General features: G+C 37.1%; 1 protein-coding gene across 1 annotated transcript in view; it reads right to left on the reverse strand.

Moving 5' to 3' along the window:
- The window catches only part of spon1a (spondin 1a), a 75,185-nt gene that overhangs the window by 19,286 nt on the left and 37,939 nt on the right, over positions 1-17,960 (reverse strand). Inside the window, exon 7 of the mRNA XM_067591146.1 lies at positions 619-683. Coding sequence (XP_067447247.1) covers positions 619-683 — 65 coding nt within the window. The remainder of the gene's footprint in view (positions 1-618; positions 684-17,960) is intronic.

The raw sequence follows: 17,960 nt of genomic DNA on the forward strand, positions 1-17,960 counted from the left end.
ACATTGTGGTCAGGGCAGCTGATGAAGAAGATGCCTTTGTAATCCCAGACTTCGCCTATAACAGGTCTGCTTTGAACCTACTACTTTTAGTAGTAGGATTACTTAATAATTTTGACTCAAAGTACAACATCAGAGCCTGATTTTTTGCAAGTTCCATACCCCATTACTCCTGATGTATGTATTTGGTCTTCCAAAGATGCATAATTACATAACAAAATCGCTTGTGTTTTTTTTCCTCTTTTTTCCCCAAATAGCCCTCTTACCCTCAAGATACTGAAAACTAGAGGTGAGAGTTAAAGAGGAACTCATAATGTCACAACACAAGATGTTATACATACACACACACGTATAAATATATATGTATACACACATATTTATACACAATTTTTTTGAGGGTTGTCTCTAGTTATTGAGTGATTAGGTCTCTAGTCTCTATGGTCTTGAATATCATGGACAAGATATTCATAGAGAGAGGAAACCTATGATTGGTTTGATAAGATCAGCATTCAGTTTTTTTAAATAACTTCCAAAACCAGCAGTGTAGTCCATTTAAGAGCCATTGTACTTACCATAGCAGATGCGTGATGAGCATTACAGTAATCGAGATATAATACTTACACATTAAGTGGCTGCCAGGCTGGCCACTGTGCTTTCATTTTGATGACTGTCAGGACATCATCACCCTACAGAAGAGAGACAGACAGAAGACACAAAAACTCAATCTCAGTCCCTTGAGCGAATCGACACCTCACTCTTGAACCATCACCCTTCAGGTGAATGGTTGAAAAGGATCAATTTGAGACTTTTTTTTCCTTTTCCACACTTTAATCTACAAAATCATTATGGTCAGTGGCTGAAGATGTTATGTATGGTCTGAAAGCTGAAAAACCATCTTAACTAGATAGGAAAAGCACTGAAGCAAATGCAAATCAAGTCCTTCAAAGACAGCTAAAACCCAATTTACATGAAACTAAGGTATCTGGTTTCTTGTATAATATGTATATACATTCAGAAAAAAATGTTCTAACAAACTATGACAAAGAAATTTACCTTCAAGAAAATGACAATATTTGGCCTTAAACCATAACAAACATACCTCTAACTCTTATCAGATTACTAGCTCAGGCACTGTATCCTCTGTTGGACTTTATTGTCTTTCACAGACACTAAAGCACAACATGGAAACAATGTTGACTTATAGGATCAGATGAATGCCATTAATGCTATAACAGTGATTAGAAAAATAACTCTACTTGACCTTGCTTGACAGATCAATGACACTTGCATGCCTGTGTGAAATATTCAATCTGCGACAAGTGTTCCTATTTGCAAACTATACAGGTAAGTATGTCTATCTTAAAGATAGTTTAAAGATCTTCAGGTTGAGCTTATGAAATAATCATAACCATGTCACACTTTTGGGCTTTTTCTCTCTCTAATCTGTTGGAGATTAATGCACAGATTGTAATACTCCAAAACTTCTCTTCACTGATCAGTGGGTGGAATCTAGATTTTATGCAGTAGAGAATATACACAATGCTTTAAAACTAGGCAGTGAGATTTCACTTTTTGTATTGCACGTTGCTGAACTTCACTCACCTCAACATGCATTATCAAAGAGATGGTAGTTATCAAATCAAATACAAAAGATGTGCATGCAAAGATCATCCCTTGTCATTAAAGGATTTGTTGGACTTGACTATTACTTTGCAGATCCTACCAGTAAAATAAATTTGTTTGAGTTTTATGGAAATGTAACAACTGCAAAACATTCAATGCTTCTAGGCCCCTGCTTACATATAAAGAAAGAAAGGAGGAATGTTTTAACTCTAATTACCCAACCTTGAAACAAATCTGATGTCTCTCATCTGCCGCTGCCATTGATGCTGACTGTAATAAACACTGTAAATGGCTCTATTCCCTTTGCCACCCATGACCTTCCCTGACAGCTGCAAAGAATTACACATGGATACATTTTTCTGTCATGTTTTGATAATAAAATACATGATAGTATAAAGAAAATGTTTCAACCATGATCCATTTGTGCTGTGTGTTTGGTTGCTTTTTGTATTTCTCCAAATATAAATAGTAGTAGTATAATTGAAGAAAACATCAGAATAGGCTTGAAAGTTGCATACTAAATGGGCTCATGCACACATTATCAGAAGTGAAGACTTCCAGTGGACACAGTTCACACTAAAGTAAAGTCATACATAATATGTATAACAGTACATTATCATTAATTCCAAAAATATACCACCGCAACACAAAGTGAACATGAACATTATAATCTAAACCTCACAGAAACAGTAATTATTGCATAGCTTTTGTATAGGATCACATCGTATAGTATATATGTTCATCTTTTTGCATCCAACCCCTGTTAGAGGCATTTTGTGTTTTATCATTGTGGAAAACATAAAATAATTTCTTCTCTTGAGCAAGGTATGTGTAAACAGTTAAACATTAGACTCCATTTACCATCAGGAACAAAGATAGTAATAATTAAGTCATTTCTTTTCATGCAAATTACAACTTTTCATTAAAAAGATGTGTAAATATATTTATGATGTGCTTAATTGTTGCAATGATATCAGTAATCCTTCTTCCTGTGGCCAGTATGTGGTCAGAAAATAATTTTTGTTTCAATAACCAAAATGACGACATCCCCATCTCTCTTGCTCTATGTTACTGAATTTCATTGCAGCAAATCTGACAGGCTGATAATAAGCATAGCAGACTAATCCTATTTCAGATTCAAGGATGTTACTGATTGGCTGTGCCTGTCCTAAAGATTCAAATAGTGTATACTGCATGTTTCCACAACCCAACATAAAATTGTATGTTCAGGGTAGACTTACACTTTCGAGTAAACACTTCAGATATCATATTTAGTAAGGCAATTGCAAACAAAAAATGAACAGCTGAGAGTACACTGACGTGAAAATGAAAAAAAAAAAGTCTAGGTGCTACTTTTGGTTCAGGAAAAATTGTTTGGTTTGTCCTTCTGCAGAAGGAAACAAATGTATCTTTTTTGAAGATTCACTACTGTAATATTTAGTATAGTTCCACGTCACTGCAGGTAAACAAACAGAAAGATAGTGTAGTCCTGGGTAGCTTGCTTATTTTGCTTATACCAGACCATCTTTCTCTTGAATGTGTCCTCAAACAGAAGCATGATCCAATTCCCAGGAAGAGATTGAAGAGAAGGAAGCTTAGGATTACAGGTCTGATGAAGAATAGATTTAGCAAATACAGTATGTTGGCTAGGAGAAACATATCTCACAATCAGCAGCCTCCAAGACATGGACAAGGATCACTACTGAGCCAAAGAAAGATGTACGCCCACAATTTAGTCTTTTGGCAGCCTTTTGCAGAACAAATTGAACAGTCAAGATGCGACTCATAACTGCTGAAAAGGACACATTTCATATACTGCACCTGCAACCCCTGAACCAACATCACAGTATTCTCACTTTCTCTATCTCTCTTTCCCTCTATCTCCCTTTCTATTTTGCTGTTCAACACCTCACAATAACTACCCATATATATGACCATACAATGGACATATTTCTTGGAAATAATGCTCCTTTTCAATCAGCCTGGCTGTCGAAAATTTTGTAAAATGAGCATGGTTCTGCTTTGAAGGTGAGAAAAATCCATTACTCCAAGAGGCGATTATAAAATATGAAGGCGTTAAGCAGAGCAGAGTGTGGATGTTAAAGTGGTGCAACTCTGTACCTCTCGGATAAGAATATTTGTTTCTTCTTAGTTGAGAAACCCTCTGGACTCTCCACTCCATTACCAACTGTCAGCAAGTCATGCTGGTGAGGGCACTGCTCTAAAAGGTTATCAGAAGCATTAATATGGTTGGATGTAACTGATGCCAGCTCCTAACCATTTAAGTGATCAGCGGGCATGCTGTGTGCCTCTGACCATGAAAATACCACAAGAATACTGCTACTCCCCCACAACATGGCCCAAAAACTAATTTGCAAAGCACAAAGTAAAACTTGAATATCACTTGAAAATACTGATGATGTATTTATAATGAAGATGTAACACAAGTTTTTCTAAATTCTTCCAACTTTTCTAAGTGTAATGTTTTAGACTGTCATGCTTGTTTGCTTCATCACACCCCCATCTCCAACAAGTCCTCCAAATGAAACGAGAAAAATATGTCATTTGTAATTGGCCTTTAGAACAACACATAGAGGGATTTTGTTACTTCTGCCAGACAGGCAAAATATGTTGAAAATGTGTGTGCTGTAACCTTTAAAAGCTGAGGAGGTTTCATACTTAAAATTCAAAGATATTGGCATTTTGTTGTTGATTGTAGGACATAGTATGTATGTCAGTATTAAAAAATAATGTAACTGTGTATAAACAGGGTACAGAGTAGGATCTCATTGTTGGCTCTCATTCCCTTCAGCCAAAATTGAGTCTTCAGTCAACTGTAGAGTCGTTGTAGTATCAAGAGAGGATGTGATCCATTATTTCCCATCATAACTTACTAATTACCAGAAACCCATGACTTAGTAACTCCCCAGACAATAGATTGGTTTCATAATTAATTGCAGATTTGTCAGTACAGTGTCCACAAGCTATGCTGCAGCCAAAGGCTCATCTACCCCTGTGCATACTACTAGTTATTTTTTATTTCCTTATAATTGTTATTTATTAAAATGCCCATGTGATAAGACTTATATTGGTAAAACTACACACATGCTGAAACAAAGGATTAGTGAGCACAATCAGACGCAATGATGTGAATTATTCTGTTGCCCGGCATTTCAACGAATTCTCACAATCTATCTCCTCTCTACGATTCCAGGGCATTGAACACATTGAACTGCCAAGAGGGGGGCATATGGAAAGAAAGATATGCCAAAAGGAGCTCTCTTAGATTGACACTTTAGTTACACTTCAGTCTTTGGGCCTCAATGAGGATTTTGACATGAGTGTTATGCTGTAATCTCTAGTGTAGAATTTGGGGTCTATGGTTCATGTTGGCCCTCGCCTGATACCCCTCCATAGCTCTTTGTTCTATTCTTGTTTTGAGATGTTTTTTTCTTATAGATATGGGGATCTCTGATTTATGATGGCTCTAGCCTGATCCCTCTCAAAGCCCCATTTACTATGTGGTGAAATTATATATGTATGGTAATACTATAAGGTGTTTCCTGATTGTTTATGTTTTTTCTATATTCACTGTGTTCCACTCCTTTTTTGTGTGTTCTCTAACAAGTATGCTTTCCATTTGTATGCCTCACTTAAAAACTACAATTCCCAAGAGGTGGAGCCTCTATCACCAGGGTGTGCACTTGTGTATTGGATACTGCCAATTAGAGTGGGATTAGTTATTTTTACCTACCTGTTCATTATTGAATCATGTATGTTCTGATGAAGGTCTGATAGACCGAAAGCTCAAAAATAAAGTGAATACTGTATAGATCTAAGTGTGCGGAAATCACTTTCATCAAGTTTGGACTCATTAATGCTTCTAGCACCTTACAAAGATTTAGCTGGTTGGAGCAGTGGTCATTCTGCATTATTTCCTTATAACTGACATCATCAGTGAACATATCTTTTGGTGAAGATGGAGTGGCAGCATCAAAATGGTAACTTCTAAAATGTAGGTCCAAATTTACTAAATTTGTGTTGCAAATTACATACACACCATAATCCAGGAAGAAGTGAAGAACTTTCAGGAGGAATCAAGGAGATCAAAAGCAGTTGAGCTAGGCTCACAGGGGCTTTGAACTAAATGGTAGCCACCAAAGAGGAAGGTAACATGGGCAGATTTAACGAGACTAGAACATTTCCGGGTCTCATTATTACTATGGTCAGTGTGTGACCATCTTCCCTCACCAGACACATGCACACATGGGGGCTGACGGACAACACATCCTCATAATTAAATGACCACATAGGTTGATTATACCTGCACTCCAGAATGACCCATAGGAGTGTTTTCACTAACCACTGGTTAGGTTTAGGCACAAAAAGCACTTGGTTAGGGTTGGGGAAAGATCATGGTTTGGGTTAAAAAAAAAGATCACTTGAGACATGGTTTGTACTTCCTTAAAGTTACACAACCTTTGCCGTCATGGCAACAGTAAACACCACGACAGTCACTGTTATGAGTTTTAAAAAAATGCCCCGACTTGTGGCTGGAAACGGGAAGCGAACAGCAGCCTCCTGCACCTAAGTCCACTTTTTGCCATCTAGCTATCTAGCCATCCAGAGACAAAGGTTGGCAACCATGGCTGGAATTGAAAATCATTAATTAAAGTTTGTAAATTTCAAAAGGTTATTAACATTTTTCTCTGTTGCTCACCTCTTATTTGTATGCAACTTTTGGAATCAAGAGAAAGAAGCAAACTTTCATTGTGTCCATCCATTAAACATATATTAAAGGATGCTGCCATAGATAAAGTCACTTTTAATTCTTCACACAACTTTGTCATTTGGTTTAATGACTGGTAGCACAGAGATTTATTGGCTTAATGACAAAATGTGCAACAGATCATTACCTTGCCACAGAATCTCAAGCCTCGGAATGCATTTCTTAATTAACAAATTTGCATCCATTCATTCATTTAAACCATAAGCCAGACTAAAATGTCAACGTATTTTGACTGACTTTACTGACAACAAGACAAAAAGAAAGAGGGAACTTGAGTAGAGAACTGAGAAACCTACCAATGCAGCATTTAGAAAATCAACAATGCCGTCTTTATATATTTAGTGCACTTTTTATTGTTCAGTATTGTCACTGTACATGTTTTTTTTACAAAAATAAATAAACACAAAACTAGTCCGACATCAACAGTGAAGCTACTGAAACAGGACACTAATTTTTTGTTGTTTTGAGCTATCTTTTTTTTTTTCTGTTTTGCCAATTTGTTCAGTAAAATGAGTTGTCTGTTTTGTTAATTATTTTTTCCACTCTAGCTTCCAGTTTTGTTAAAGCATCTGAATTGTGTTTTCTAGTAACTTTATTTTTTGATTTGTGAAGTTGTTTCATGATGTGTGTCTTCTAGGTTCTTAATTAATTTGTTTTCTGAATTGCTTTGCACATCAAAATCACCATACTTTTGCATTTTCCAGAACAATGAGTTGAGAATTGACTGGTTAGATAGTTAATTGGACAACTTATACCACTAACTAAAGTCTTCCCTCTGGCAGAATTATTTCTAAATTTTCCCTGCTTTTCCTTGTGCTTATGACAAAGGCAGGCAAAGAGGGATAGAATTTCAAAGATTACATGTAAGCAGACCTTCTGCTGCTCAAATGGAGAGTATTTCCACTAATGACAGAGATGTCTAAAGCTGAACCCTATTAGCAGTGTAGCTTGTCCCTTGCTTCTCCTGCCAATCACATACAGTAGTTAGCTTTTCAGAGAGCCTGTCATTTCCTTCTTTCCTCTTCTTCTAATTTAACGTAGAGCAAAAGCAAATCTATAATTCTGTTGTATCCGCTAGGATGGCAGCTAGGGGACAACCTCTCAGGAACTCATTAGATTGGACTCAAGAAATGTCTTCTCAATTTATATGCTTTAGTACAGCAAGCCATTAGTTACTAATAAACCAACATACTGCCTCTCACTGCTTTCACATTTCAAGGTTCCAATTTTAGTGCTTTCTCAATTTATTTGAATTATGTTGACTAAGTTTCATGACCAATGAGTCCCATTAACTTTCTTCAAAACCTGTGCTGCTTCAAAATATATTGCAGTCAATCAGAAAATAGTATTTCTTTATTACAGTCTTGAATATACAGTATGTATTTAGGAAATATGGTGCTTTCATCACCTATGCAGCGCCACAAAATTGACACTGAATAAATGGGTACTGATGCATTACAGTTGGTCTTTTTCTCTCTTTTCATGTTTTGTTGTTTTTCAGCACTCTGATGTAACCTATGACAAAAGAGCATTTAGCACTACATTTCCAAAGACTGCAAGATTTTGAGTTTCAAAAGAAGCTAAAACAAACATTTGACTATTTTGACCAAAAGTTTTTGACTTTTTTGTCATCTATATGAGACTCACCGCTGCGCTTGTTCCTCTATCCATATCCAAGAGGAATGCAAATCCGTTTCTGCTATTGGTGCATCACATTGTGCATCACAATCCCACTGTTATTAATCACTGTCAGATCACAGCAGCCAGACACATCTGCCCAACTGGACAAACGCCTTAGCTAAAAGAATGGTAGAAGACTTATTAAAATATTCTATAAAATAACACAACATATGCTCCAAGTCAATTATCTTAGAAGAGTCCAGTGAAGCATAGGCGCATTTGTCAATGTCGGGCATGTAATTTACTCCTTATATGTTTTTTTAATCTTGGGAAAGCACTCTCATGAATCGGGTGTCGTGTGGCAGCAAATTTAAAGATCATCCTATTTCATAAACCAAAATTTGGTTTGAGTCCATGTGGCCAAGAACTATGTCAGTATGAATTATTACCAAGAAGTTATGGAATCTAAAGCCACTAAAAAGAAAGCAAAAATTCTTGATTTAAATATTATTATCGATATTTTATTTCTGATGAATGTTGTTAAGTTAGACAAATCACAGAATCATACTGTTTAGTGGCTATATCAAGCTAACTATTAAAAAAAAAAAAAAACATCTACCTATCATGCGGAGGTTATGGTGGTTGGTTATGGTCAATTGTGGATTGGTTTAGAATTTGAGTGAAAGATGAAATCACATACGTCTGTGTGACCAAGAAAACACATTGTGTCATTGAGTACTCAACTACAGACATACTGGGATGGATCAGATTGTGATCGGATTGTCTTGCAGTATCTCAGAAGTGCCTTTATAGTGATACATAAGACGTTATCTTGGGCAACATATTGCAATAGTGTCGTTAGTTATCTCATGATTCCCATCCATATGGAGCCTCTAAGAGACTCATTGGTTTTATCCAACATCCAACAGCTCCTGTTACTTTAATCTAATTTTTCTTTTCTTTTCTTCTGAGTAAATCTTCAAGACTAGGTCAGAAATTAATATATGGTCCTGAAGTATGCAGAATGATGGATATTAACACCAGTCTTACCATTAATGTTAATTTGCATTAGATTTTGCCCTTGACCTGTTAAATAGCTACAATATGTGCTGGAAGTGAGCCTGCTGTCAGAAGCCTCTGAACCCCAGAGGCCAAGTCTATCCTGCTGGGGAGGAATTGACCTGTTGCATTTGCTCACACTGAGGAGATCAGCCATGAAATTGGCTCAAGGCGAGCTGAGGGTGCACTCTTTAAATACTGACTCAGTGAGATTATACCCAAGTAGTGCATGATTGTTCCAATAGCATGGAAAACCTTAGCAATCCTCACGTCTTTTACTTTCCTTCCATTACCAGGACAACTGTGCAGGATGGTTGTTCTCCATGCCTACAGGGAACCATTGTGCCTCTCAGACATCACCTTGCTTTAAAGTAATGAGTAAGAGCATCTTAATGTAGAATTAATTACATGACACAATCACTCTTTATTCACATTCCTTATATGACCCTCTGGTCTGGCTGTGGCAGTATTTTCTCTTGTCTTGCTGAGATGCTAACAGTTTCTTTCCTAATCTCCAATTATAATAGCTGAGAAACATGCAGCAAAGTTATTGTTACTGTTTAACATGTACCATTTTGAATGTTTCGCTCACCCAGAAACATTTCTGTTGATATTTTTCATATTCTTCTTTTATGAGTCTACATGAAATTAAAGTTCACAGGATGTACTTTCTGAAATATCTGACCCCATAGTACAGGACACATTACTGTGAACACTTGAATGCAATGCTGCTTTGCAGTCATCTCTCAGGTGCTACAACTCAGAGCCTGAACTACCAAAAATAAATTCAACCGGCGAGACATCACTAATACACATGTTGTCTCTGGCACAGGTGTTGTCTCTGGCAAAAAGGTTGGGAAATATATTCTTGTCTGTTTGCATGTAAAGCAATGTGTTTGCATGCATTTCCATATGTGTGACTTGTGTGTGTGTGTGGGTATGTTGATCTGCACCTGAGCCTTTTATTGACAGGTGGCGTGATTACATGCCTGCTCATGCATTAATTGGCTTTCAAATGTCAACCTGGTCACACACTGTTAGTGATTCTGAACATCTGTGCACTCCTGTTTGCGCCTGTCTGTCTGTGTATGCACATGTGTGTTTGTGTGGCCTGTACTGACACCAACGCAAAGCACTACGTGCAGTGTCAATAATTACAGTGGATCACAGAAAAATGATGTGCTGCTGTCAGGCAAATAGACTCATCTCAACCATATTTTCAGGCAAAGCAGAAGCAATGTTTGCATTTGCCTCTGTAATTTTCACCTAAGTGTCTGGAACTGTATGATCATGTGCTTTTTAGTCATTTATGTTAAAATGTCTAAAATGTAAGTACAACATCACTCTAAGTATGCATAGTTGCTATAGTTGCTGTTTGATCTGACAAAACTGCATAACACCAGTAACTATATGAATTTGAAAAACACATTTTATATTATACAGTAAAACCAATACAACAGCCATGCAATAAATCCTATCTTTGCAAAGCTTATAAGCTTCAGATTTTGTTGACACTGATGTATTGATTGACCTCTTAGCTCATTTTTGAAGAGGTAATTGGTGGCAGTTTTGTATAATAACACATTATATTGTTTTATCCACCCAAATTACACATAAGTGGGATGGAATATTAAATATACCTTGGTGATATACTTGCTCACAACATAATTAAGACCTGACAACTTGACTGACTTTTTATTTGCACCCCAGCTCCCCCCATGTCTTTTGGTTGAGTGCAATGTTTTTTCTTTCTAGCATTGTTGAGTTCAGCAACAAGATAAGACTGTAACATACTGAATAAAAACGTTTCCCAATGAACTGACCAATATTGGTACTATAATAATTAGTTACCAGCACTAATAAAGCACCAGTTTTCAGAACCATTCAGTGCTGACAGTAAAACCAGATGTGCAGAAATGAAAAACTGCTTTTTGGATATATTCTCTGTGTTCAGTTTAGCAAAACTCCTTCTAACACCCAGAATTGCTTCAGAAAATCAGTACTGACTGTACCAGGGAGCTCCCATACAGTATGTGTAAATGTACAGGGACTAGTACTGAGTTTGATGCTAAAAAAAAAACACAAGTACATGCTGCCATCATATCACAGCTACAAGTGTTAATAGACCAGAAGAAGAAGAGGAAGAAGAATCTCTGTGGAGATGCCTCTCCATAGGATGATTTCTCACTTCTTCTCACCCCATCTGTAGTAAAACCATAGAAAAAGTGTGAGGAAATTTGTGATGTGCAGCGTGGACACAGTGAGGCCACATTGGGGGGTATAAGAGGGTTGTTCAATTTTGTTTATTTCTACAAGTTTACAACTTTTAAAACTAATTTCTCTGTGACTTTAAAATTATTGTTACATAAAATGTTTGTATAAAAACAAAAAAAAATAAGACAGAGTAAATGTCTGTCTGACAAACAGATAGAAAGAAAGAAATACGGCCGACTTATTAAACTTAAAGCCACAATGTGTAAAATCTGAAATTGTTAAAACTTTGGCGCCCCCAGTGCTAGCATCCAAAAAGACACAGTGGACGGTTTTTTATGGATCTGAAGATGCTAGGCTGAATGGGCTGAAAATAAATCATAGATTGCACCACTTCCATTTTTCAACAAAAACTTACCATGAGAATATTTGAAAGACATCAAACACAATGGCTTTAAACACAAACTTTGAAAACCTCTAAAAAAATATGATATACAAAACATCCCAAACCCGTTCAAATCAACATATGCATCAACAGATATTACAGTTTGTCCTATGTCCATATGGAAGGTAGAGCCCATTAACTGTTTAGTAGCCATATCTTTTATCCCTTTTACCCCTTAAATCTTTCTCTTTAAAGACTGTCTGTTACATTCACTGCAAATTTACTTTTCCTGTGGTGCTGATTTTGATGGTGAGGGACACTGGGAGTTTAAATAAGAAAGCATAGAGACAGAGATGCAAAAAGAGTGGACTACTGATGAAATTTGTGCCTTAGGCAGCAAAAGATGACAGTTTTCTTTCATGCTTCTGTCTTCTTAGAGAGTCATTAGCATCACAAGTCTAGGATGATCATTTGAATGACAGAAAACACTTTCCCCCTCTGGAAAAAAAAGGCTGGAAACTCATTCTGAATTCTGATATCAAGCCACAGGTTTTCTATTCCAATACAAATACATTTTATTTAAGTGCATGGGTGAGATTAGCACAGCCTGTATCCCTGCAGATGAGTATGCATGTGATTGAGAACACAATAATTCAGGTATAGACCATGATTAGTTTTATTGACCACTTGTAGTTACGGGTGAGAGAAAACATGGGCCTCCACAGACTGATGTGTCTTAAAGCCTGTAGGTGTTAAGCAATGAACAGCGGCATATAGATCATAAGTACTATTCAGTAATACAGTCACCAACATGCACATTAAAGATGCTCTTGGTGAAGTTTGATGAGTTTTGAAGATAAAAGGCTTAATATTTAAATGTAATTCTTACTATTATGAATTGCAGACATTAAGATGTACATTACATTTATTCAAATGCAAATTCAATTTTGGACTATTGGGAGGGATTATAATAATGTTGTATAAAAGAGTCCTACTGTACATAATTACATATTAATTTGGCTCAAAAAGGCAAACTAAAGTGCAGTCTGTGATATTAATTACAGTGACGTTTAACCACAAAATTACTTAACTGGTGACTCCATCTTTTTGAGCTCATTAGAGAGAATCCACTCCCCCTCCTCTCCAACAATCATACCTGATACTGGTCCCCAAGTAGCCCTTCATGTGGTTTTATATGGTTTTAATAAGACTTGTTAAGTGCCTTACAAATTGGCAGACATTAGAGAAGGAGACAGACCATGAACATTAAAGCAACAATTAAAGTGCAAGGTCAAAAAAAGAGAAATAAAAGTTAAAAATAAGAGCAAGAGCTCATAAAATATTATTCATTTCAGACATAATGAACATTCCATGATTAAGTAGGCTATTAAGTAGGTTATTTTTTTAAAATGTTGACAAAGGTGCAGCCACAGCAAAAGCCCAATCACACTTGGGAACTTTAATCACTAAAAACCTCAGATTGCAGTACCTGAGGGACCTTGAGGTATTGTGGAGGATCAGGAGTTCAAAAATACACCTGGCAACACTACACCATCTATATAAAATCATGACTTTACAATGAGAGTTAGACTGACTGCAGCATTGTAGCAAGCTGGGAAAGGAAAATACTGTCTGACTAATATCACAGAAAAGTGAAAGTGCGAATGACTCTATACAATAATAATTTTCTACTTATAAATCACTTTGTAAACCCTCATTGAATGCATAATTGATACATGTGTCACTTTTGCTAACAGCATTAACAAAGCTGTCATTTTTGAGAGGTAATTTTTTTTAAATATTCCAAGGTTATGAGGGGAAAAAAGCTTTTTCTATTCAACTAGTAATCATGTTGTCAGTGATTTCCCATTTAGAATGCCTGCAAAATATATAAAGCTTCTGTTTTGGGGCAATTGTCCAATGGCAGAGACCCATTTATCTGAATTTACAGCAGATGAACACAGAATGATGCAAGGAACTGCACCATAAAACAGATGCAATGTCCACATAATGGACTGGCTGTTCATTATGTGGACATTCAGAAAGGATACCTGTTGGCATCTAGGTGTTTTATGTTGTTGTTGTGCATTAGCCATCATCTCCTTCGAGCTATTTACAAGAACACAAAAAGCATTATGCTAAAACTACACACAAGAGAAATGGGTCCCTGTGACAAAAGAGTACACAAATATGAATTGATGACCAGCAAGCATAAATATATGTTCTTTAAAAGGGATGTGACCTGTTCAGTCAATCAAATGAAGGAGAGTGGGCAAACAAAACACGACTGATAAACAGCAATTTGAAGAACTCATTTGTTAAACATTATTCAGAAAGAGTTTCAACATGACTTACCCAAACATACTGCTCTGCCATTTCTGATAGTGGCTATGTGCTCTCTGGTATTCATTTAATTAGATTATATAACCTGCTTAGATTACACAACCTGCCATACCACCTGTGGGTCCTGGAAGTCAGTGAGTTCAGGTAAAGCATCAACATACAGTATATGCAAAGACTTTATTTGCAGGTAGCTACTGTGTAGTCTAGCTTGAACATGTTTCTTTTTTTCAGTGTGTTTGCTCACTCAAACTGGCTTATGTCATAAAAAGCTCAGCGGAGTCATTTTCAGAACAGAGAACTGCTTGTTTCCATTAGAGAAGACACATCATGCGGTGCAGATGACATACTCTCTCATCTTGGAGGGAAAAGATTCATATTGCATGAATAATTTCCATCTAGTACTGACAAGCGCAGTGAACCTTCATTTGCGATGCTTGATTTAGCATTTGTAATTCCGTTAGGCAAGAAACGGCATTTAAACTGGCATCATCACAAATAAGAAATGGTTAGGAAAAGAGTCACAGTGTTAATATGGTTTAATGTTGCCTGCTTGCTCCACTGGCACTTGTAATGGTTTAATATTAATATGTGCAGGAAGGAGGACATGGTCTATGTGCTTTCACACTGAGGAAAATAGAGGAACAGCTTGAAAGATGCTACAATCAATAAACCATCTAAATCTGCACTGTTTTTAAGTAGAGTAAAAATACAACATTTCTGTCATGTTAGTCATATTAATTTGTTTCCAAAAAGCTATGCCAAAAAAAAATCTATGCACATGCATCTCAGTTAAGACTGGGATTGAAGTCATGAGTACAGCTTTGGCTGTAAGAAGATAACTTTGCTTATTATTACATTTCAGCTGCTCAAAATAAAGTTTGCTTACTAAGGATTTTCCTAACTGATCCGCAACAGAGGAATTGGGACCAATAAAGGCATTTAGCCTTCATAAAATCAAATCTACTTTAGATCATTTGCAATCAAATACCTAAATGTAATCCATTTCAACACTATAACCGTTTTCTAACTTACTGACTCCATGAATAGTGTAGTGGCATAACTTCAACTTCAGTTTATTTAAAGGGCACATCAACCAGAGAGTTTCTGTACACTTTCAAAGTCAATAAAAACAACAGAAAAATTAAGCACACAATATTTCATGTTAAAGTACACACACATACACAGGTAATAATGTTAATATTACAACAAGGTTTGGGTTAGTCATTTTAAAAACAGAGATCATATATACAGGGTTTCCCCCAGAAAAGTTGTTAGGCCCAGCGGCCAAGTGTCTTTTTTGACGGGGGCCCGGCGCGGGCCAGCAACAGACCAATGGCAGGATTAAAGTAGGGCTCTATAGTTTCTGACATAATGGACTCACGGTCTGAATCGTGGAATTGAGAATTTAAAACAGCTATTACACAGTTTCCATAGGGCCCTACATTAAATCAGTGCTAAATGCTAAATGCTGACTGGAGATTTCAAAATATGACTACGTACGTGTGTTGTTATAAATACAGTAAGTCATTTATTTAAAAAATTAACAGCTATAGCAGAGTCTTACAAAGAATCTGACAATGTACAGTCTTGGAATGCTGTGTCAAGGCAAGCTGTGTAGAGTATATTGAGAGGGGACCCCTATTAACTGCATAACCTTCTTACTAATGGTTATAACTTTACAACACAACAATTAGTAACCCCCAACTAACTCTTTTTAACAGGGCAAAACACCATGGTACATAACAATTTGTGACAATAAACAATTTGTAACACTAATGATTGTACATTTACAAAATTACACCGTCAAACAGCATGCTAGATACAGCTCACTAGCTAGCCAGGTAGCTCTAATATTGAGATTCCTGAGATTCAGATTGCGAGTTGGGCAAACGAAGCCTCCACATAATTACAGTTATCGGGGCAACCTCTGTCAGCCTTCGAATGCCCTAGGTCTCTAGTTTGTGGCTGTAAAGTTTCATGAGGCTGTGATTATCCTAGAGGTCACAATAGGTCATTTTATACAGTGAGGTCAAGTTTCAAAAAATGGTCTCACTACGATGAAATGGCTACTATGGGTACTAACATCGTCACACATGAATACAATTGGGCTCATTGAATCCACAAGAGTCTTGGCTTTCCAGTCATACCCAATTTATGTAATTCCAAGACACCAGTATCAGTGGCGTGGTGTTACTTTTCAGCCCTGGGTAGCTCTGTTTATTTTGGCCGTGAGCATGCGCCATACAATGTAGCAGAGAGCCAGCTGCTGGTGGCTAGCAGCCAGGCTAAAAGTTTAAAAAAGTATCTTTTGGTGGCCACTTAGCTACTGCTCTCACTTTACAATTATCACCACACTACCACAACAATCAGTATATGTTTTGCCTGCCTTCAGGTGGTAAATGTTATCTAATAAGGAAGCAGCAATTGGGCAGAAAATCCACCGATCTGGCAACATTTCTTTAGTGTAAAATTTTACACCCCAGATTCAGTTATTTTCAGTGTGCAGTGTCAACCAATCAAGGGCCACAAGGAAAAGCCAAACATATTACACACGTACTACTGAAAAATACGCCCTTCGGCACACAGACAAAGATTGTAGGCAGCTTTTCAATGAAAAAGTTGTTAAAAACCTCAGCTATAAAGCAGGAAACAGGTGTGGGTGGGGTTGTTTCAGTGAGCTTATCCATGGTATTGAATAAGAATCTGGGGTTGTGTCTGTTGTTAGAAATCAGATCCGAGTAATAATTCGATTTAGCTTGCCCGAACGCATATTTGTATTTAAGAAGTGATTCATTCCAGGCCTGGTGAAATACTTGATTGTTTGAGTGCCAGAGTAGAATCACTGAACCACGGGGTAAAGTTGGGTGAGGAGTTTTTTCTAGCCTGAAAGGGGGCTACACCTGAAGGAGTGCACCTAGTAAGGTGCTATTTAGTATATTTGCTAAGCTATCCAGAGAGCCCGGGTAATTATTCAGTTTTGTGACAGCATCGGGAAGGGATGATTCTAGAGCTGCTCTTGCTAATTTATTAATAACGCGGCTCTTTTTGGGAGGGCAATGATATTGAGAAATGGAAGGCATATGAACATTAAATTGAATCAGAGAGTGATTGGATAGTGATGGAGCAGAGGAGGAGACTGAAAGTTCAGTGACAGAGAGACAAAAGGAGTAGAAGTAAATCGATGGTGTGACCGCTGTGGTGTGTGGGTTCAGAGACAGCCTGCAACAAACAAAATATCAATGATTGTTGTGAAAGCTCAGTTTACTGCATTGGAAGTGTCATTAAAGCAAATATTAAAATCACAATTGTAATGATGCAGTCAGCACAAGTCACAAGATCTGAGATAAATTCTGAAAATTCATCCAGGATTTGTGGGTAGGCTCAAGGGGGATGATATAGAACAGTAATGTCGAAAGACAGGAAGTTTGTGTTAGGCAAGGGTGGAGAGAAGGAGTTAAAAGCACCTCAAATGATGAGCAGAGAATGTTACTTGTGGTATGAAAAGAGTATTTGGAGCCGTAGATTAGTGCAACACTGTCACCTTTTTTATTGGCACTGGTGATATGGGAGTATAGAAAATTAGGCGTTGACGCTTCAGCCAAAGTCAGTGCATTATCTATGGATAACCCAGTTTCACAGAGTCCAAAAATATTCAAACCGTGTTCTAGGATTAGATCATGAATTTAAAGTGCTTTGGAGAATAGTGTTATGGTTGAGTTTGGAATATTGATATATTAGAGGGGTTAACTGTATGGGTGATTGACTGTCTCAGTTGCAGGGAGCAGCAGTGTATGGGGGGCGCAATATGGAATATGAGAGGCTGGCGACTAATAACTTACCACCAGGTAGATTACGGTGAAGTTCATTCGATCTAAAAATTTCACGTTGGTTCCAAAATAGGTGGAAGTTTTCCACCAAGTTCATTCAATGAAA

The sequence above is a fragment of the Thunnus thynnus genome, chromosome 1, assembly GCF_963924715.1.
Source record: "Thunnus thynnus chromosome 1, fThuThy2.1, whole genome shotgun sequence".
Taxonomy (NCBI): domain Eukaryota; kingdom Metazoa; phylum Chordata; class Actinopteri; order Scombriformes; family Scombridae; genus Thunnus; species Thunnus thynnus.